The 23,516-nt window shown below is 36.0% G+C and overlaps 1 protein-coding gene and 1 pseudogene across 4 annotated transcripts in view; one reads left to right on the top strand and one right to left on the bottom strand.

Moving 5' to 3' along the window:
• Window positions 1-11,742: 11,742 nt before the first annotated feature.
• On the bottom strand, window positions 11,743-12,120 carry LOC111140689 (annotated as a pseudogene).
• Window positions 12,121-13,742: 1,622 nt separating this feature from the next.
• Window positions 13,743-23,516, top strand: part of LOC111159997 (HEAT repeat containing 5A) — a 97,126-nt gene continuing 87,352 nt past the window's right edge. For all 4 annotated transcript variants that reach the window (XM_022522754.1, XM_022522744.1, XM_022522764.1 and 1 more), the window contains exons 1-5: window positions 13,743-13,897; window positions 15,677-15,888; window positions 17,118-17,226; window positions 20,647-20,796; window positions 21,631-21,805. In XM_022522754.1, the coding sequence (XP_022378462.1) occupies window positions 13,772-13,897; window positions 15,677-15,888; window positions 17,118-17,226; window positions 20,647-20,796; window positions 21,631-21,805 (772 nt within the window). In that variant the 5' untranslated portion in view covers window positions 13,743-13,771. The remainder of the gene's footprint in view (window positions 13,898-15,676; window positions 15,889-17,117; window positions 17,227-20,646; window positions 20,797-21,630; window positions 21,806-23,516) is intronic.

Below are 23,516 nucleotides of genomic sequence, written 5' to 3'. Positions count from 1 at the left end.
GGCCCCTTACTGTTCTAAAATTCTTTTGTTCTAAATCTTGGATAACTAGTTTAATGACCTCTGCATTTCAAAAAAAAGAAAAGAAAAAAGCCTTTTTTTGGAGCTTGTATATAATGTATCACTAATCTTAAAACCCTGGTATGGTTCTAATTGCACTAAATAAAATGTTTTATATGTCTACTTCTTCAGTAACTTAGTTATACTTATTGCCTGGATAATGCTTCTCTGTGGGTAAATATACCAGCATCTGTTTATATCCTTTTGTGTTTGTATGATAGCTGTATGATGAATATATACGTATTTTTGTGTATATACCCAAAATATACCTCGTTTATTTAGTACATTTTTTACATAAGTAAAATTATCAGAAAGTTGAAATTACCTATTGAAACACCAAGAAAAAATTATTTTCTTTAATATTTTGGGAGGAGAGCTGGAAAGGAAAAAATGGAAAGAAAGACATATAGGTACAGAGTCCCTTCATCTTAATTCCAGTGTGGAAAGGCTCTGGAAAGTTTTTTTCTTAACTCATTTGGCAGCAAAATATAATGCAAACTGATATAAAGCTATTTATAGTTATTATTTAATCCCACCTTATGTGAATGTTTTATCTTTTGCTGCTGAAATATCAGTGAATTTGATTGCCAGAGTGTTGCCCCAGACTGTTTTGGGAGGTTAGAGGTAATAGATGGTATGTTCACTGTATTACTTGGGTGCAGCCATAACGGTGGCTGCCAAAAGGCAGAGGAATAATGGAGTTGTTCCAGGGAGCTCTACTTGCAAAGTTAGGAGTGTAGCTGGGGATCTGGCAGATAGTAAGAAGCAGTGTCTGTCAATAAAACCCCTTCAGTAGGGCTCCACGAAGGTCAGAAATGTAGCTAAGTTCTAGGCTGCATATTCCATAGGATATGTTTGCTGTGAGTTAGAAGGGAGAGCCTTGAGGAAGAACCAAGATGTCAGACCATAGTGTGGATTAAGGCTGATTCTGTGAATGCTAACCCTGATATAAGAGTCACAGTTTGAAGGGGGAGAAGGGGGAATATTGTAAGGTAGGCAGGGTCTAAACCAAGAAGCCCTAAGTGACAGATTTCACAAATAGCAAATACAAGGTTAGATTATTGGAAAACTGGGCAAGGATTCCTGGCCTCTGCTGATCTGGAAGAATAATGGCATCTGGTGCACTTTGCTTAGTAGTATTTAGTAGTCTCATGTTGCCCTACTTTTTAAAATGTCTCTACTTTATTAAATAGTATTTTGGTTGCTTCCATCACCATTAGCATCCTGCTTTAACTTCTTCCTGATCTCAGTGACTTTGCTCTTTCACTTTTAATATGGTATTCTTTTCCACTCTAGCTAGAATCCAGATAACTGGATTATTAATCATGCCTAAACTAAGAATGAATAGGCTGTGAGAGACCTCTCAAGAGACTTAGATTAGGAAAGTTCATGATCTTTGAAATAATTAATTACTGTATATCCTTTAAAAAAAACAAAATAAAGGGACGCCTGGGTGGTTCCGTGGGTTGAGCCTCTGCCTTCGGCTCGGGTCATGATCTCAGGGTCCTGGGCTCTCTGCTCAGTTTAGACCTCCTCCCTGCCCCCCCACAACACATCTCATCAGGCTCTCTGCTCAGCGGGGAGCCTGTTTCCTCCTCTCTCTGCCTGCTTCTCTGCCTGCTTGTGATCTGTATCTGTCAAATAAATAAATTAATTAAAAAACACACAAAACAAAGCAAAACAAAAAACTTTGTTTTCTTCTTACTGGAGTTGTAACTTGGTGTACCAAGTAGTGAGGTTGTTTAGACAGTTACTTTCAGATGAGTGAGGTGGGAGATAAAAGAAGGATAAATTTTCTATCTTAAAATATGCCTTCTGGCACTCCTCAATGCCCAGAATGAAATCTGTCTTCCTAGAGGGAGATGGAAGAGTTGGTTTGCGGAACAAAGAGTGATAAAAATTGTCAAGAATATCCAAAGACTGGGGCGCCTGGGTGGCTTGTGGGTTAAAGCCTCTGCCTTCAGCTCAGGTCATGATCCCAGGGTCCTGGCATCGGGCTCTCTGCTCAGCAGGGAGCCTGCTTCCCTCTCTCTCTCTCTCTGCCTACTTGTGATCTCTGTCTGTAAAAAAAAAAAAATTTAAAAAAAAAAAAAAAAAAAGAATATCCAAAGACTGAACTAACACTGTTGGTACTTATTGATTTACTGTCTAGATGGAAAGAGTCCTTTGAAAGTTGATGTCTCTAGAAGACCTCACACTTTAACAAAAAGCCTCAAAGTACCGACATAAGAGGAGAATGAAGTGATGAAAAAGAATAATAAAGTTATAATGATTAGATGCTTCAGTGGCTATGGCAGTACCTGTCAGTAATAGTGATTAGAGACACTTATGAAGAAGCTGTATGAAGTAGTTGAAGGAACATGAACATTGAAACCAGACAGATGGGGGCATTATCTTACTCTGCTTTAAATAACATCTTGACCTTGGACATGTTTCTTGTTACCGTCATCTGTAAAATGAGGGTAATAATAATCAAGTTTCAGTATTAGAAGGATTAAAAGTTTCTACTTTTAAGTGAATTGTCACAAAAAATGTTAGGTCCTTCTCAGATAACTGCCTTAGAGTTGGTTTGTACTGCTGAGTTCCCCTTGCTTCCCCACAACACTTCCTTTTACCCTTTAGGGATTTTCTCTTTTGTAATCTGGAATGAGAATTGGCAGAACCAGTAGGACTTCAGTGGGGCCCCCCTTGGCAGCCTCCTTCAGTTAATTCAGTTTCTGTCATTTTTCTCATCCCTAACAGTGATCTGCAGTACCTCAGAAAAACAGAAGAGGAAGGCAAAGTAAGTCACGTCCCTGCTTGTGTTTCTTATGCCAGTTCATAAATTTCCCCGTAATTCCTATTTATTTCCTTTTTCATCCTAACTTCTGTATCTCATAGGATGTGTTTTCCGTTGGTTCTTGGAGCTGTGTGCATCTGCCATTCTTGTTGGTTTGTATGCAGTGATAAGCAGCATTCTCCCCATCCCTACCAAGTTTGCAGGAAACAGTCTTGGAATCTTGCTGTACTTGATGTTTTTTCATTATATATTAAAATATGATAGTGCAGTGACTGGGCATGTTACAAGTTAGAATTTGTGTGAAATGACAAAAAACATGACTTAAGTTGATTTTTATGAGAATTTGTAGTCAGAATTCCCCCCAAAATGTTTAATTTATGGCACAACAAGCTGTTTTTAGTTTGGAAGGTGTGTGATGTGAAACTTAGTTATAAGTAGGAATAACACACATTTTTATGTGAACTTTTATACTAGGTTAATTAAAAGCATCTTTTCTTTTATTCATATTTTAGGAGTCGCTAAGAGAAGATTCTGTTTATATTTAGAATATTTAATGTTAAATAATTTGATCCAAAATACTAATTAGAAATGGCTACTTTTAATTAAGTGTGATATTAATTTGTTATATAGTCTTCTAATAAAAGTCCTATCATAGTATGAATAAAAAGAAGTATTTAAATTTATTGATTTATAGTATTTAATGATGTTGTTTCGAAGATTCTGTTCTGTAGAACACTAGTTTCACAACATTCCCAGCTGGGGGGGAAAAAAGAAAAACGTAGTGGGATGCTTGGGTGGCTCAGTCAGTTAAGCATCCGACTCTTGGTGTGGGCTCAGGTCTTGATCTCAGGGTCATGAGTTCAAGCCCCATGCTGGGTTCACACTGGGCGTGGAACCTATTAGGGAGAAAAAGAGGGAGGGAGGAAGAGAGAAAGAGAGAAAGAGGTGGAGTTTGGGAAGATGTCTGTAGTTAAAACACTGAGTACTATATATACATGCCCTCCTGGCAGTATATAATGCCCATTACCACATTACATGTATGGAGACACTGTGTAGGAAAGAAACTGCCAATTTGGCATTTTCTAAAAGTATTTGGTTTTAGACCTCCTCCCTGCCCCCCCCACAACACATCTTCATTCTTTGGTATTACTGTTCTATAAAAACACTTCAGGAAACACTGCTTTACCTACAGGACCCTCTCTTAATATGTAAGCTTCTGCACTTGTAGTTTTCATAATTATAAATTTTTTTAAGTAAACTCTACCCCCCAACAATGTGGAACTCGAACTTACCACCCCGAGATCAAGAGTCACATGATCTGACTGAGCCAGCCAGGTACTCCTTTAATTATATTTTTTAATGAGTATCTAATATTTGAATATGCCAAAATTTATTTTTTCTTTCAAAATTTATTTAACCATTTCTCTAATGTTGGACTTGGAATTTTCCAGTCACCACCTTTATAGGGCTATAGTCAACACTAATGCTTCTGATATTTTCCTTTATCTTTCTTTAACATGAATTTTCTTTTTCTTTTTCTTTTTCTTTTTAAGATTTTATTTATTTATTGACAGAAAGAGAGCAAATGAAAACAGGGGGAGTGGCAGGCAGAAGGAAGGGGAGAAGTAAGTCTGGGCTGAGCAGAGAGCCTGATGGGGGTGGCTTGATTCTAGGACCCTGGGGTCATGAACTGAGCCAAAGGCAGATGCTAAACCAACTGAGCCACCCAGGCACCCCTTCTTTAGCATGAATTTTCAAAAGCAGGATGCTTTTGTCAGATAACTTTGATATTTTTATGATTTCTGGTATATTTTCCAAAAGAGTACCTCTTTGTGCTGTCACTATGAAAGTATTAGGTTTTCTAAATTCTTAGTGTTGGCTTTTAAAGTTTTTGTACTTATCGTATTTAGATTTAATGTACATGTGATTTTGAGCCATTCAATTAAATTCTTTTTGGGCTTTATTCATTGTACACTAAACATTTTAAAATATATATTTTTTATTTTTTAAAATATTTTATTTATTTATTTGATAGAGAGATCACAAGTAGGCAGAGAGGCAGGGAAGCAGGATCCCTGCTGAGCAGAGAGTCCAATGTGGGGTTCGATCCCAGGACCCTGAGACCACAACCCGAGCTGAAGGCAGAGGCTTAACCCACTAAGCCACCAGGCGCCCCAACATTTTAAAATATTAACTAATAATAACTTATTTTTATTTTTAAGGTTGTTAATAAAGAATTAGACTAAGATTAGGTTCATCCCTAATAATATCATGGGTTTGAATGTCATTGTCATTCTCCTGCTTTCTAAAGCAGTTTCAGTTGCTATAGCTTATCTAAAAATATCAAGATAAATTTTTCTTACCCAGTTTAATAGAAGAAATTTAGGAGAGTAGTGGATGTTAATCAGCTATTAAAATCATCCATATTATAATCTAGCCTGAGTATTTTTACCTAAAAATTAATAGTGTTAGTGGGGATTTGATGGTAGTGGTTAAATGAAAAATCCATTTGTTTACAGCACCCCAACCTTTAGAGATTCTGATTTGATTGTTTTAGACTTGGCTTTGGTATTTTTTTTTTTTTAAAGCAGCTAGAATTATGAACCACTTGTCTGCATTGTTACAGGCCTGCTATCATGATACACTTAGTTTCCTTTAATTTTAAAAACTTACCTATCTTCTTTGTGTTGTTCCGCTTGCTATTTTCAGAACACTCCCTCTTTAATTCTTTGGACTCCTTATCCTTGGAAGAGTTAGAAGATGAAGCCAATTTTGTGATTCACTGAAAGATGTAGGGTAAATAGAGAAGGAGCCCAAATGTAGAGTAATGATCTCTCCCCTCCCCATGCCATTTATTCTGCATATTTTGTTCTTTACATTTTCATGTAAAAATTCTGTTTTTCCTTCTGCCTCCTGTGGAAAGGCTTCCTAGCAGTGAGGAAAGAGAATATCTTACTAGTTTCTTTATCCATAAAATGAGGACCAGTAGTATCTTCCTTGCTTTCTTCCTTGTGATGATTAGAGATGTTATAAGTTAAGCACCTAAAAAGTTCCTGGCTCAGTGAGTAGTAGCTGCTATTGCCATTGTGATTTGGGAGTCTCCTAGGAAGGTGAAAGGCATAGCCAGAAACTACAACAGCAGCCTATACATGTGTCTTCCTCATTTGTGATAACCGAGATGATGCCGACAAATGGTACTGTGAATTTTAAAAGTTAGAAATCTAACAGAAGTTTAGTTTGTTTACTGGATTTTAAGGGTTTCATTTTAAAAGCTTTAAAATCACTAAAAATTTGGAGATAGAGAAAAAAAACATTATCCATGCTACTACTCCAGTAATTAACGTTAAGATTTTTAAGTCATGATTTGGAAAAATGTCAGAAGAATCTCACAATCTTAAGTGATAGCCGGAGAAGCCAAACATTTTTTTTTTTTAATATTTTATTTATTTATGTGTCAGAGAGAGAGGGAGAGAGCGAGCACGGGCAGACAGAATGGCAGGCAGAGGCAGAGGGAGAAGCAGGTTCCCTGACGAGCAAGGAGCCCGATGTGGGACTCGATCCCAGGATGCTGGGATCATGACCTGAGCCGAAGGCAGCTGCTTAACCAACTGAGCCACCCAGGTGTCCCGAAACCAAACATTTTAAAGACCATAAATATAATGGAAGAAGTGCTATACTGAGGGAAAACAGTGTAAGAATAGGAGAATTAATCATGGAAGCTTTCCTGAAGGAAGTGGTTCTTTTAGCTGAATTTTACTTTTTTTTTTTAAGATTTATTTATTTATTTTAGAGAGCAAGTGTGTATACGGGAGAGGGGCAGAGAAGAGTCTAAAGCAGACTTTTTGCTGAATGCAGAGCCTGACCAAGGCTCAGTCTCAAGACCCTGAGATGACAACCTGTGCCAACCAGTCAGATGCTTACCTGACTGCCTCACTTTGGCATCCCAGCTGAATTTTAAGATAGTGAGTCTATTTAGAAAGAAAGAAGCAAGATATTTCCGATTTGAAGATGGAATAAATACAAGATTTAAAAATTATGAAGATAAAACTGTATTAAAGAACTCTGAAATTATAAGTTATAAAATTATAAATGTGTCAGCAGACCAACTTTAGGATTGTGCCTACAGATACTTAAAGTACAATTTAAAAAAAAAAGACCTCACTTTTTCTTTACCAGGGGCAGGCTCCCTTAGGCAACATTTTAAGCATGACCTAAAGCTCTCTGGAACTTGTGAGTTGGTATTTTGTAACCTATAATCTTGCAAAGCCTGAATCACAGGTCAAAGAGAATCTTAAATTAGGTCAGGATAGAAATGCTCCAGCTTCTTTCTATATTAATTCTAATTACTGTTTTGTTTTTTGGGAAAGGTTTGGATTTTAAGATTTATGTATGTTTCCTGAAGTGGGGGAGATTTTTGAGAGGGTTTTTTTGTCGTTGTTGTTTACTTTATGCTTTTTGAACAAAACTGAGAAAACTAAAAACTAAAGCTGAATTGAAGCTGTTGTGATGACTTTTAGAGAAGTGAGAGTTGAAGGAAGTAATTTGAATTTACATATGATATATTTCAAAACTTCACACACTTGATGCATTCTGGAATTCGTTCCACTTACTGCATAATGGTTTGTTCATATTGTAAATTGGTCTTTTCATGCTCTGGAAAGAAAAAACAAAGCAACAGATTCATCTTATTTTGTGTTTGTTTGTTGTTGTTTTTGATTATTGCGATTTTTTTCTCTTTTCCCTCTTCACAATGTTATAATGAATCATTTTAAGAAACTAAGTCACCAAAAAGATTGATTAGGAAGACTCTTTTCCCCATAAATCTTAACTATATTTTAAATATGTTCCTGTCTCTACCAAAATAAATCTTTAAACCGTATGTAGAGAAAATCATGTTAACACTATCAGGACTGGCATCTGTAGGCTATTTTGTTTTGTGTTATTTTTGAAGTTGTTGAAGGTGAGGGGTGCCTGGCTGGCTCAGTTGGTAGAGCATACAACTGTTGATCTTGGGCTTGTGAGTTTAAGCCCCACATTGGGTGTAGAGATTATTTAAAAATAAAATATTTTAGGGGCTCCTGGGTGGCTCAGTCAGTTGAGTCGGACTCTTGATTTCAACTCAGGTCATGATCTCAGGGTTGTAAGAACAAGACCCCATCGGGATCCAAACTGGGCGTGGAGCTTACTTAAGAGTCTCTCTCGCTTTATAAAAAATAAAATTTAAAAAAAAAAAAAAAAAGAGTCTCTCTCGCTCTCCTCTCCCCCCTAAAAAATATTTTAAATGAATAAAATTGTTGAAGGTGAAAAAATAAAATTTTTGCAGGTGCTATACTTCTTTGCCTACATAAATTTGATGTGAACTCATTTTCAGATGGAAAATTAGCCCTTCGTGATAATAAGATTAACTTCTGAAGAGGTGGTTCCTTTTTATCTCAGCAGTCAACAATATTTATACAGATGTATTACTCCAGGATAATAAAGTCACTGGTGTAAGAACACTATGCAGAATGGAGACATTAGTCTTTCTTATACTATGCCAAGTCTTTGAAGACTGAACATGATATTTAAATTGAACCATGTGAATTTGCTGATACTCAGCCATTTTTTTGAACTATAAAAATGGCAGTTCATATAGTGCAGCTTACTAGCAGCTTAGTTGTTCTTAAACATTTCCACTACACTGGTATTCTTACCAGCAGAGGGGAGTGAATTTTGGTGGGGTTGTGGTGGGTGGGGGTGGGGGTGGGGGCGGCGATTTTATTAAAAGAGGTCTACAAAGGCTTGTCATGCTTCGAATTTTTCTGAAGGTTCATGTTTTATCTTGAAATACTATTAATTTTGCCTTCTAGTGCATATTAAATGTGTATTTATTTTAGTATGATGTTTTAAGTTAATGTCAGAGAGGAAATGGTTAAGTAAATTTTGATCCTCCAGTATATGTATTCTGTGGGCACACTGCTAGGGGTATCACACTTTGAGAGTCATGTAGTAGGACAGTATGTTAGAACCTTAGATCTAGTACACAGTGCCTATTTTTCTCAATATAGAACACTTCAGGGATGAAAATTATGATTGAGTCACTAGGAGTATCTATCATACACAAAATATGAGCAGTTATTACAAAGGAAACAAATGGTGCTTCAGAGAAATTTATGGTCTAAAAAGCATTGAAGGTGTTTGTAAGCTTAGTTCAGCTAATGGCTTTGTGTTAGCAAGCATATACCATATTTGACTGTAAAGTAATATTCTTTTTTTTTTTTTTTTTTCTTAAAGACTTTTTTATTTATCTGTTTGTCAGAGAGAGAGAGCCCAAGCAGGGGGAGCAGGAGGCAGAGGGAGAAGCAGGCTCCCAATGTGGGACTGTATCCCAGGACCCTGGGATCATGACCTAAGCTGAAGGCAGATGCTTAACCGACTGAGCCACCCAGGCATCCCTGTAAAGTAATATTCTTGTGTACCTTTTTAAAATACAGGACTAGTATCCATAACAGGTACCTGTTAATGTTTCTCCACGGGACAGCTTACTTAGGTCTGGAAGTAAGAACATGAGTGTTGTGCCATGTTTTGATTAATACTTCAGATTACATTGCATTCATGGAAATTTATAGTATATATTATGAATACCCTGAGAATTCTTTTGGTAACTTTTTGGTAACTTTTGGTGTATTACTAGATTCTCATATGTATTAAAATAAGGAATCTGGTGTTCATTTTTTGGGAAATAGTACAATGATCTGTTCCATATTATCCACAAATTCTCTACATGTTCTAAGCTTTTTTTAAAAATGGCTGATTTTGAGATATTGGAAGGGCTTGATTGGACGAAAGTGGCAGTAGAGTATCTGGTGGTTATTTCTCTCTCTCTCTCTCTCTCTCTATATATATATATCTAGAGTCAGACTGCTTAAGTATACATCCAAATTCATCATGACATTAGGACTGTTACTTAGTTTTTCTGTGCGTCAGTTTCCTCATCTAAAAATAGCTGGCTGCTTCTTGAACAACTTTGTGTACTTTTTGAGAAAATATAAAGCACTCATAGTAAGTGGCCAAGTGTTAGCTTTGTCAAAAGTAATGGCTGGCATTGCGGTGGGTAGTTTTACAAATGTTTTTTTCAAGTAGCATATTCGTAGTTTGAAAAATCTGTTGTAATGTATGTTCACTTTTAATAAACTAATCACTCTGTGATCTCAACAGAAACATAAAAATGGAAAATAAGAGAAAATTAGAAAAATAAGCAGTCTTCAGATACATAGAGTTGTAGGGTGTGGTTATATTAAAACATAACAGTATATTGACTCCATTTGTATTCATCTTCCTAAAGTGAAACTTCAGGTAAGAGCAGGAACATCTGTTACTTGCAAAAAGCATTTGCTGATCCCATTGATAGTGCATATGTGGAGATCACAGGTGCATTTTAGAGTTGGGTGGTTAAATGTAGGATTACTAATATGAATTGTCTACTTTTAGTAGTAATTTATATGAGGAATGTATTGAGGACTTTGGAGGTAACTCTGCCCTGCTTATGGTCTCAAGCTTTTTTACTGAATTATTTATTATTGCATTGTGTTAGCTATTTTGCTTCTTGATAGATCATTTTACACCACAATATTGCTGCTGCCTAAGGAAAAAAAAAGTCTCTTCAGCAGTCCTAATGACCTCTAAAAAGGGTAATTTGATTCTTAAGATAGGATTTTGGTTTGCCATGGCAGTTATAAGATTTTCTCTATGATAGTGAGGTAATTTTTTTTTTCCTTTAGACAGTCATAGATACTGAGTGTACACTTGCTTTTTTCCTTCTGTATAGCTTTTCTCCTTCTGTATAGCTTCCAGAAACTGTTTCTCTAGCATTTATTAACTTTTTCCTTAATTATGTATATTTTGGCCAGTTGACTTCAATAAATTCAGAAAGGAGGATTTAAACAAGAATCTAAAAATTCACTTGGCTCTGTAAAAGTGAATTTGTTAGTGTTATTGTTTATGTTCTTGTTCCTTAAAATTGACATTTCTAAAAATCTTAGTGTGTCTTTTTTTTTTTAAGGGCCGTCAGTACCAGGTTATAGGTAGTATTGGGCAGATAGGTGAGACTTACTGGAAGGGAACAACCCACATAGCTAAAGCAGCATGCAGACTTGGTGAGTGTAGATTGGTAAAATCTGCCTTTTGGCCTCTGGGGCAGCGTCATAGTCAGAATCCGGAATATTGGGCCAAGCCAGAGGGATGCAAGTAAGATAAAGAGGAGTTGAAAACTTAAATACCTGAAGAAGTTGGCAAATAATGTAAATGAATGGGGTAGGCCGGGTGACAGCTATGGCCTGCTGGCGGGTTCTTCTCTTAGATTCAGTCATTTGTTGCCGTATGGGGATATGGATGCAGGTTTTCATGTAAAATTTTATGTTGAAATGTTAGTAAGTAATTTTCCCCTAATATGTTGCAGGCTAAATTTGGCCAGCAGGGTATCAGTTTGTGACTACTATCTTATAAGGAGAGTCTTGGGCGCCTGGGTGGCTCAGTCCTTAAGCATCTGCTTTCGGCTCAGGTCATGTTCCCAGGGTCCTGGGATCAAGCTCCTCATTGGGCTCCCTGCTCCATGGGGAGCCTGCTTCTCCCTCCACCACTCCCCCTGCTTGTGTTCTTTCTCTCACTTTATCTGTCAAATAAATAAATAAAATCTTTTTAAAAAAATAGACTCTTACATTTATATTAATTATGAAGATCTGATACTAGAGGTAGTTTTACACCAGTTAACTCTGTGAGAGAAAAAAATGAATGAAAAAAAGAAAAGCTTTTCCTAGATCTCCCATCTGATTTTTTTCTTTTTTCTTTTTCTTTCTATCTCTCTCTCTTTTTTTTTTTTTTAACAAGAGAACAAATGTACATCTTTATTTATTTACTTTTCATTAAGTTTAAATCCTTGAGGGATATAGTATCACATGGATTCTGTGGCCCGTGACTTTAGTAGGAGGGTTGCTTTGGAATTTGGCACAAACCATGCCACTGTTTCCATGAGCACAAGTTACTTTTCCCCAGATTACTCTGGTTTTGTTTGGTTTGCCACCTGGAGTCTTTGTGTTGTTCTTTGCTTTGTACACATAAGCACATCTCTTGCCTAGATAGAATTCAGTTTCATCTCGAGCAGAAACACCTTCAATTTTAAGAACAGCTGTATGCTCCCTCTGGTTCTGGAGACCCCGCTTGTAGCCAGCAAAAATGGCCTTGGACCACAACCTTCCGGACATAATTTGTCATTTTAGGAGTCCTGTTCCCAGCAGGCCTCCAGAGGCTCCAAGATGGCGGGAAGCGTCCCATTTGATTTTCTAACACATTTTCACCCTGGCTTCTCTATAAAAGGTTGAGATTTGTTTAGGGGAATATGAGCTATATATTTCATTTTTATAGTTTAATTACCTGCAGCATTCTATCTGTATTTCCATGCAATTCGAATTACCTTTTTCTGTTTTGCTGGGAGTTTTATAATTTATCAAATTTATTTTTGATATATTAGTGAATAAGAGGACCCATCTTTTATGTATGTAGTGCCTTCTCCGTATAATGTTCTTGATGATAGTTGTCTCTCTTGTAAGTAGTAGTGATGATTTTTTTTAAAGCCAGCTTGTGTGTTTTTTGTCTTAAACTTTCCCTTCTAATTTTCCTTAAATTTTTTTAAGTAAACCCTACACACTACGTGGGGCTAAAACTCAGGACCCCAAGATTAAGAATCTCATGCTCTACCACTAAGCCAGCCAGGCGCTCTGCTTGTGTGTTTCTTAATTTCTTAAATAATTTTTTCCAACTTTTTATTGTGATCTTTTAAAAAATACAGAAAAAGTGAATAGTAAAATGACCGTTCACATACCCACTGTCTACATATAGCTGTTAACATTTACTGTATTTTATGGCTGATTGAGTCAATTATTCAAAAATGAGTTGTAGACATGTTGCTATAAACTTGAACATGATCCTTCTAAAAATAAAAAATTCCGTAATCAAGATGTCATCTTACAAATGTTTATGTGTATGTGTGGGTGTGTGGGTGGGTGTGTATACGCTTACATGTTATTTATGTTCTGGAAGGTATATGCCCAGGACATACTCATGAATTTAAAAAAACAAAACCAAACAGAATCTACTCTGTCTTTTTTTGAGTATTTGCTACAGCAGAAATGAAGGCTACTTTGGATTTGGGTCAGAGCAGATATGATCTTTATTGCTACAGTCCCTGGACAACATCCATCTAAGTGTCTTGAAAAAAAGGACTTTGCTTTCACAAGGCTCACAGAGATAAGACTATTGTGGTTGAGATGAGACTTTTTGCTAAAACTCCTAGCCTTAAGCTATATGCAGTATCTTTATTAGGCTGAGGAAACAGATGCTAATAGGAATAAGTCCTTCCATTTCAAAATCCAGGTAAATGACAGGATATATGCCCAGGCAGAGGTCAAGCTTTATAGAATTTTAGTAGGAGGTCTGGATATTTGGTCATTTATTTATTTGTACCTGTGACCCATTTTATTTTAGTAAAAGGATATTTATCCTACAAAGAAAATTAAAAATCTAACCCTTAGTAGCCTAACCTAAAAATTTTTAGAATTTTAATGGAATGTCTCTTCTGTTTAGCAAATTTTTTCATATGAATATCAATGATACTTTTCTGCTTTGCCTGTCTGCTCTCCAAAAACTGAGTCAAAGGTAGATTTTGTATCATTGTTAAGAGTTCAGTGTTGGGATTTCCCAGTTTCACCCAATTTATAATTTATAAAAACTATCTCCCAATTTAATTATACTTTGTGCTTTCTGTGGAAATTTCCAGTATTAGAATTGCCTTCCTTTTAAAATATGTTCTTTTCCTCTATTACAGGTTTTTTTTTTCTTAGATATATTGACTGAAGTTTAATGAGAAGAATTGTGACCAGCTAGGAGAATTTTCAGCAAGGAATGGAATTAGCTCATAGCTTATTGCTGAATGAAGAAGTGTATAATCAACTAGGTGAAGTTCAGAAGGCAGAGTTTATTTTTGATTGGTTGAGCTATTTGGAGAAGCTCTTGCTGGCAACCAGCAGGGTGGGTAAAATTGCAAAAACTTCTTAGTGTTTTTTTAAGTGCCAGATGTTGTGTAGGTCGTTTGGTTTGCTTTTCTAATTTCATTCAGAATAACCTAAATTAGCTTTCAAATGCTAGACCTTGTTAAGAGTTTATAATGATTATGGACATTGGGGAGGGGGTGAGTGCTGTGAAGTGTGTAAGCCTAACGATTCACAAACATGTACCCCTGGGGCTAATAATACATTATATGTTAATTTTTAAAAAAGTTTATAATGAAATATTATAAGAAGTCTATTCTTTCAAAGCAGGAAGAAATCAGTCAATGTTTTTTATATTACTTTAAAAATATATAAAAAGGGGAGCCTGTGTGGCCTAGTTGGCTAAGCATCTGCCTTCAGCTCAAGTCCTGATCCCGGGGTCCTGGGATCAAGCCCCACATCAGGCTCCCCAAGCAGGGAGCCTGCTTCTCCCTCTACCCTTTCCCCCTGCTTGTGATATCTCTCTAATAAATAAATAAAATCTTTAAATATATATATACAAAAATATAAAAAACTATAAACCACATTCTATTAGATTTCATTTTCATTATCTTCTTCACCTTCATATGCATGAAGCCCTTGTGTAATACATTGCCCAATATTGTAAGGGAGTTTCACTTTTAAAAAGTTGTGAGCTTTTTATGGAGAATATGAATTTAAAAGGCTTTTAGTAAACATATTAACTCTTAGGCTTATGAAATAATTTCCCCAAAAAACCCAAATCACTCATACTTTCAGCTACATTTAGCAATTAACATTTTATCATATTTGATTGACTTACTGAGCCATATGAGATGGTATTGCACCTTAAATACTTCTGCATACATCTCCTACTAAGAATGAGGGTATTCTACATAGTAAGTGACACCATATGTAATGCAGAAATGGTACAGAGACACTACTCATGGAGAAATTTGGAATTTAACAAGACAAAAATCCATATACTAACAAATAGTTCGTTGTGGAAGCTTATGCTTTAGTGAGCACCTGAATACCTTTACTATTATAATGGTATTCTGTACTCCTTTTTCAGAAAGTAGACAAGTAAAATGGAGTAACATTACTGGCATTTAGATGCATAAGTTTACAAAAAAAAATTGCACTAAACTTAGAAAAAGATCTGAGTAACGCAGTCATTCATTTCAAGGTCAACTCATGATAGATTATAGGTTGCTGCTTATTTATACAGATATATATGGGGGAGAGACTTAATAACAAAGAGCCTCTGGTTAAAGTACGTATTTGCTCTACCTTTCAACAGAAGAAGAAAGATATAGAAGAAATAGAACCCTTATCTTTCTTTCTTTTTTTTTTTTTAAAGATTTTTTTTTTTATTTATTTATTTGACAGAGAGAAATCACAAGTAAGCAGAGAGGCAGGCAGAGAGAGAGGAGGAAGCAGGCTCCCTGCTGAGCAGAAAGCCCGATTTGGGGCTCGAACCCAGGACCTGGGATCATAACCTGAGCCGAAGGCAGCGGCTTAACCCACTGAGCCACCCAGGCGCCCCAGAACCCTTATCTTTCTTCACAGAGACTCCACTATATTGTGGCCCAGAAATTAATTTTTGGAGATATCTGCAGGGCAGCAAACTACCTTGTGTGGCACAATGACTACACCACCAACTTACTTGTAATTTTTAGTCAAAATAATTTTGTATTTTTCTGGAGTTTTTAATTCTTAAATAAATGAAAGAAAAATCGTATTAAAAGATTACATGTAATTATATTGACTTTGAATTCTTTGTTACCTTCCTTTCTAGAGTGATGTGAAGGAGAAACAGAAGACTCTTGTTGAACAGCTCCTATCTTTGTTGAACAGCTCCCCAGGGCCTCCTACCCGCAAACTCCTTGCTAAAAATCTAGGTGTTCTTTATAGTATTGGTGACACATTCTCTGTTTACGAGACAATCGATAAATGTAATGATCTTATTCGTAGCAAAGATGATTCTCCAAGTTATCTTCCCACAAAACTGTAAGTTAAATATTAAAGCTGAACATAAAGTAGTGTTTCCTTATTGAATCATTTTTCTAAAGAAACCAAACTACTTGATAATTATTTTGAAACTGAATACAAATTGTTTTGCTCATTTTTTAAATCTAACTTTTAAAAAAAAAACATTTTCCCATTGGTTGAGAGACTATTCTAAAAAATATTTTAGACATATTTGAAGTCTTGATTTAGGAATGAAAACTGTCTTACTAAAAATGTAGTAGCTGGAGACCCATAAATGTAGAACACAAACTGGTGGTTGCCAGAGTGGGGGATAGGGAGGGAGTTAAGTGAAATAGGTGAAGGGGATTAAGAGGTACAAACTTCTAGTTATAAAAACAAATAAGTCATAGGGATGGAAAGTACAGCACAGGGACTATCATCAATAATACTGTAATAATGTTCTTTGATGACAGATGGTAACTACACTTGCTATAGTGAGCATTTTGTAATGTTTATAATTATTGAATCACTATGTTGTGCACCTGAAACTAATATATGTCAGCTATTAAAAAAGAAGTGTTTTAAGGATAAATACAAAAAAGTCTTAGCAGTTGAGTGTTTAAGAAAAAGGTATTTTGAGTTCCTCACCTCTTGGGTTTTCTTTTAATTTATTAGCTCTTAGTTGTAAAAGTTAATAGTAAGTACCATATAGAAACATACTCTTCTAAGCTCCTAAAAAGAACAGCTTAGTTGCTTTCTCTATAGGATTCAGTTCATTTTTTCGTCTGTTAGAGAAAGTCATTTGCCATGTATGGTTCCACAATAGTAATTTTACAGAAATTTCTGTTGAACTTATTTTTAGCTTATAACAGAATGTATTTTCCCATGAAGTTTTCAGACTTCAGACTTGATAAGAATATTATTTCCTGTTTTTCTTACCTTGCATCTTTAAGATTATCTTTGATTAGCCAATATATGCAGGTCAGTTTCATGAAAAATTATTTTATAAGAAAATTTGGGGGAATTGAATCTTTGGGCTGAGGTTTTGATTATTTGAAGACTCATTTTTTAAAAAAATTGTTGTTATGGGAAGTATAATTACTTGGTATTCATGCATGCATCATACCTGAGGATTTAATAATTGAATAGGTTCTGGGCAATTTTATACTTTAAAAGTAAAATTAAATAGTCACTTTTACATAGTCTAAGATTTTTTTGATTCCTGTTTTTTCACTCATGATTAATTCCTAATCTAAATGTTGTTTCAGTGCTGCTGTGGTATGTTTGGGTTCCTTGTACAGGAAGTTGGGTAGAGTACTGGTTAACACCTTTACTGATACAGTGGGGAATATTCTTAAAGCTATGAAGAGTGCAGAGGTGAGTAACCACAAGTTCAACCAAAGATTAAAAAGATAAACTATAATTTTTATTATATCAAAAGAAAAAGAATAAAAAGTATTTTATGGTTTTGTGTTTTATGGTTTCTTGAGCCAACAGAAGTGCTTTACCTCTGGTAAGCATACATAGGTATGTATATAAATATATCCATAAATATTTCCTAGAAATATTTCTAGGAGATGTACATATCTCTTTTGTATATTAAATCTTTATTGGAAAATCAGTAATGCAATTTATAATTTTGGATAAATCCAGATTGGCAAAAGCTTCAAGTATTTCTCTGGCAAACCCATCCCTGCTTCATCCTCTCACATCACCTTTTCCCCTAATACTAGTACTACAGCAAGTGCTTGTCAACAAGGATCCAGATACATAGTTGGTAACAACTGGGTACCTGATGGTTGGAGTAGTATTCTACCAGAACAGGAAAGAGTAAGGAATACAATCAGGTTGGGAAAGAGCATGGAGGATATAAGTATGACCAGGGTCTGGTTGACCTTTTAGTTGTCAGAGGAATATATTTTTAGCCTTAGCCTTATTGATTTGTGATCATTTACCACTGTGGAATACCCTTGTTTTTGTAGCTGTCTCTTCATTTGTCTTCCAAGATACTGTAATTTCTTGCCAACTATAATTTCACTAATTTTTTTTTTAAGATTTTATTATTTATTTGAGAGAGAGCGCGTGTACAACCAGGGGGAAGGGTGGAGGCAGAAGGAGAAGCAGGCTTCCTGCTGAGCAGGGAGCTGATGGGGGAGCTCCACCCAGGACTTTGGGATCATGACCTTAGTTGAAAGCAGACGTTTAACTGCCTGAGCCACCCAGGTGCCCCTCACCAATCATTTTGAAATTAAAGCATTTGTATATGTGTTTATCAAAAATTTTAAATCTGTCATCCCTAATATTTAAGGATAACTCCGCACCTTTTTTTTTTTAAGATTTTATTCTTGGGGCGCCTGGGTGGCTCGGTGGGGTAAGCCTCTGCCTTTGGCCCAGGTCATGATCCCAGGGCCCTGGGATCGAGCCCCACGTCTGGCTCTCTGTTCAGCAGGGAGCCTGCTTCCCTGCCTCTCTCTCTGCCTACTTGTGATTTCTGTCTGTCAAATAAATGACTAAAATCTTAAAAAAAAAAAAAAAGATTTTATTCTTATTTATTTGACAGAGACAGACATCGAGGGAGGGTAAATCAATCAGGGGAGTGGGAGAGGGCAAAGCAGGCTTCCCACTGAGCAGGGAGCTTGATGTGGGACTAAATCCCAAGACCCTGGGATCATGACCCAAGTCAAAGGCAGACACCTAATGACTGAGCCACCCCGGCGCCCCTCAGCATCTCTAAATATAAAAACAACATACTAGTTCTTGTTCTGACCTCACCTAGAGAAGAAGTCTAGAAAACAGCTCTGAAATAATTTTTTAAAATGCTATCTAGTTGCCCACACATTTAAAAGAAACTATTTATTTATTTTAGGGGAGAGAGAGAGAATGTTTGTGCACCTGCGTGCACAAGTATGTGCAATAGGGTGGGGCAGAAGGAGAGGGAGAGAGAAACTCCAAGCAGATTTCATCCTGAGCAAAGAGCTTGACACAGAGCCTGATCTTGAGACTCTGAGATAGATCACGACCTGAATTTGAAAGTTCATATATAAAATATGATAAATTTCGAGAAAAATGTAACTGATTTGGGGTGCCTGGCTGGCTCAGACAGTAGAACATGCAACTCTTGGTTTTGAGTTCGAGCCCCATGCTAGGTATAGAGATTATTTAAAAGAAAAAAAAAATTAAAAAAAAAAAAAAGAGAATGTAGCTTATTCAAGATCTTTCAGAAGTTAAGTCCAAACAAAAAACTAATGATCGAATCCAGTCAGTTCTAAGCAGTGTTTTGCTAGAAAACTGAAGAAAGTGATTCAGTAAAAGAGATTGTTAACATCAAAAGAGATTGTAAAATTGGGTTTTACTTAAAAGAAAATGTTTGTAAGAACTTTTATCTGCTGAGCAATGGCCACTTTAAACTTTTTATCCCCCCGGGTGCCTGGGTGGCTCAATTGGTTAAGATGGCCTTCTGCTCAGTTGATGAACCTAGAGTCCTTGGATCGAGTCCCACACCCGGCTCCCTGCTTGACAGGGAGTCTGCTTCTCCCCCTGACCTCTCTCCTCTCATGGCTCTCTCTCTCTCTCAAATAATAAATAAATAAACTTTTTTTCCCACTTAACTCTCTTAGTTAAGCTATAATCTCTTTAGGCCTTATGATTAATGGGATTACTCTTTAAGTCTCAGAAATTTTAAAATTACTGCTGAGGATTTTATTTCCTTCTATTTTTTATCTATATGACGTAGTAGATCAGGTACTACAACAAGTTGAAGATGACCAAAGAGCTCCCACCTTTGATTCATGCCCTTCAGTAATAGACATCATAAAGTTGGGATAAAAAGAAAGTTCAGAAGTTTCACCTTGAGACCCAGTTGGTTATGTCCACCTATTAATTACTCATTGTTGTGCTCCTTTGGGCAAAGAAAATTAATAACATTCCTATGAAAATGATACTTGATGTTGGTCTTTGTCTTCCCCCAACTTTAGTTATCTTTAGTGGCCTTAATTTTCTGGGACATAGAAATCATTTGGGGCATTTATTAAAATATCAGTAGTATAAGCAGCGACTGTTATTTGAGTATTTCTATGTACCAGGCCCTGCAGTAAATGTTTTCCCCACAAGGACTTACTTACTTCTCACACTGGCTCTGTGGGGTTCATCTTATTCTCATTTTATAGATGGAGAAATAAGTAAGAACAACTTAAAAGTCACACAGGTGCTAAGGATCAGAGCCAAGATTCAGCCCCAAGTCTTTTTAAGTCCAAAGCCCAGACTTTTGTTCTCTGAGTTAAACTACTCAGCCCAATAAATGCTAAAATATTAATGGCTATAAAATCTATTGAGCATTTACTATATGTCAGGCCTTATTCTCAGCATTTTGCATATAGTAACTTGTTTGAGCTTCACAACAACCTGTGAGGTGGATATGTCCATTTATTTAAAAGGTACAGTTTTGCCCAAGGGCACCTGGCTGCCAGGTGCTGACCACTTACCATGTTACCTCATTAATAGCAACCATTTATTGAATGCTTAACATGCTAGCCTTGTGCTAGGATTTTTTAATATAATTTCACTTAATCTTTGCATCAATCCTTCGTATTTTGTTGAAATATTATAATATGTAGACATACCACTTTTCAAACGGTGAAACACTTCATAAAATAACAACTGTTAATGTTTCTTGATGTTAGATGGGTTGGTTAGCGTATACAGATATTGAAGTATTTCACTAGTATATGAGAGAAATTTTAATGCTTAATGCTACTTTTCACAGTTAAATTTTTTTCTTAAATTTTTTCTTTTTGGTAGTCTCAAGGTCGATATGAGATTATGCTTAGTCTGCAAAATATATTGAATGGACTAGGAGCTGCTGCTACACCTTGCCACAGGGATGTTTATAAAGCTGCTAAATCCTGCTTAACAGATAGATCCATGGCTGTTCGTTGTGCTGCTGCAAAGGTAATATGGTCTAATAAGCAGAATTTCTCAAAATAAATATAAAGAAAATTAGTATCCCTGTTAATAGGTACATGATCTCAGAGTATAATCTTGGTAGTTAGCCCATCTTACTTTAGCACAGGAGGAAACTGAGGTCCAGAGAGTTGTATGAATTTTCCAAGGTCCTTCAGACCTTGTTGGAGGGCAGGGAATTCAGGTTACCAGACTCTGAGTATTTCTTTCACTCTACTATGCTTCCTCTCTATAGTTGTATAACCTGAAGTTTACATGTAAAGTTTATGTTATTTGAGAGTGATTTGTTTTTAAACACGCCTTCTTTTTCTTTTTTTTAAAGTCTGGGATTTAGATTTTGATATTTTAATTTCTTTTGAATATGTCACTTTTTGCAAGCTAGGAAACAGAAGCAAAATAAGTCAGTTTAGTCCTCTGCAGATCTAGGCCAAGTCTTGTGATCTTCAGAATTATCATGGCCTTCCTAATATAGTTGGTAAGATAGGACAGTAGAGTTGTTTATGTTGTAATTATTCTCACAACTGCTCATAGCCAACAGATTGGTTCCACAGACATCTTTCCTAACCTACTTAGAATGGGTTGTCCTCCCATCCTCTGTGGACACATTGTTTTATATAGTATAATTTTTATGACTTTTAATAAGTATTCATTTGTTGTCTCTGCAGTCATTATTTAGATACTTTGGATTTGTATATAATTTTTGTTAGAACTTGATAGTTTCTATAACTTATATAGATCTGAACCTGACATTTACATTTTATTTTTCATTAATGTCTGTATTTTTTTGTTTTGCTTTGTTTTGTTTTGTTTTCAATTAAATAGTGTCTCCTTGAACTCCAGAAAGAGGCCATCTTTATGTGGAGTACAGACTTGGATAGTGTGGCCACACTATGTTTTAAGTCCTTTGAAGGTTCCAATTATGATGTGCGGATTTCTGTTTCAAAGCTACTAGGCACAGTGTTGGCTAAAGCTATAATTTCTAAACATCCAGGATCAGGTAAAATTATATAATTATTTTCAAAATGTCTATTGTAATTTATTCCCAGTTCGTTTAAACAAACATAATGTAGTATTACTACTACCCATTGTTAATTTTGAAAAGAGGCAGGATATCTTATAAATCAATTTTATTTATTTATTTTATTTATTTATTTTTTTTTTTAAGATTTTATTTATTTGTCAGAGAGAGAGAGGGAGAGAGAGCGAGTGCAGGCAGACAGAATGGCAGGCAGAGGCAGAGGGAGAAGCAGGCTCCCTGCTGAGCAAGGAGCCCGATGCGGGACTCGATCCTAGGATGCCGGGATCATGACCTGAGCCGAAGGCAGCTGCTTAACCAACTGAGCCACCCAGGCGTCCCTTATAAATCAATTTTAGTTTATAAACATTGGTTAGGTCCCAAGATTTCATTTTTTTTTTTTAAGATTTTATTTACGGGACGCCTGGGTGGCTCAGTTGGTTGTACGACTGCCTTCGGCTCAGGTCATGATCCCGGAGTTCCCGGATCAAGTCCTGCATCAGGCTCCCAGCTCCACGGGGAGTCTGCTTCTCCCTCTGACCTTCTCCTCGCTCATGCTCTCTCTCATTGTCTCTTTCTCAAATAAATAAAATCTTTAAAAAAAAAAAAAAAAGATTTTATTTACTTATCGGACAGACAGAGATCACAAGTAGGCAGAGAGGCAGGCAGAGAGAGAGAGGAGGAAACAGGCTCCCTGCTGAGCAGAGAGCCCGACGTGGGGCTCGATCCCAGGACCTTGGGATCACGACCCAAGCCAAAGGCAGAGGCTTTAACCCACTGAGCCACCCAGGCGCCCCACCAAGATTTCATTTTCAAATAAGTCAGTAAAAATTTGAGGAAAAAAATAAACTCTTGAAGAAATGTACTTTATTTAGTCATCATCTTTACATTATTGCCTTTACTTTTGTTTTTTTTAAGTAAATTAATTGTTATCCAATAATAGGTATGATCTAAATCTTGATTCTTTTTTGAGCAACATGAATTTGATTACCTGTATTCGGCTTGCCATTTTCTAGGTTGATATAAGGGAGCAGTGATGTAAATAATCCAAACAACAGGTACTTAAATTCACTGTACTTGGACAGTTTGCTTTGTGTTACTTTTTATTTCTATGCTTCTAGGCAGTGAAGGATGGGGTATTTTTGAAAACAAGAGAATTTGCCTGGGTTTAATCAACAGTGTATATAAAACATTGATGAATAACTAAAAACTTGCTTTATCATTCTGTCTCCAAAGAATAAACAATCTCACACAAATAAAAATGTGTTTGTTCTTTAGAAATTTAACTACTGAAACATCTGCCATCAGGAGTCTTAGCATCACCTGGAAGCTTGTTAGAAATGCAGAAATTCAGGCCACACACAGTTTACTAAATCCAGATTCTCATTTGAACAAGATCTCCAGATAATTCATGTGCACATTAAAGTTTAAGAAGCATTGCTGGAGAAATTGTTTATAGTTATATAAAGGGAGATTTTTTTTTTTTTTTTCTAAAACTAATGTTTTTAACCAGAGATGGGAGAGGACAGGAAGTACAGCATGTCACAGTCATCTGTGGAACATTATCAAACTTATAGCCCCCTCACTTTCCAATTGAGATTATAAATAAAATTTATAATAAGAAATTTTTATTTTTATTTTGTTTTTTTCTAATCTGATAATTCAGTAAGACTTTTTTATTTATTGGGAGGTA

This window comes from Enhydra lutris, unplaced genomic scaffold, assembly GCF_002288905.1.
Source record: "Enhydra lutris kenyoni isolate GAN:26980312 unplaced genomic scaffold, ASM228890v2 scaffoldscaffold4, whole genome shotgun sequence".
NCBI lineage: Eukaryota > Metazoa > Chordata > Mammalia > Carnivora > Mustelidae > Enhydra > Enhydra lutris.
The sequence above is the reverse complement of the archived record's forward strand: the minus strand, read 5'-3'. Positions and strand labels throughout refer to the sequence as shown.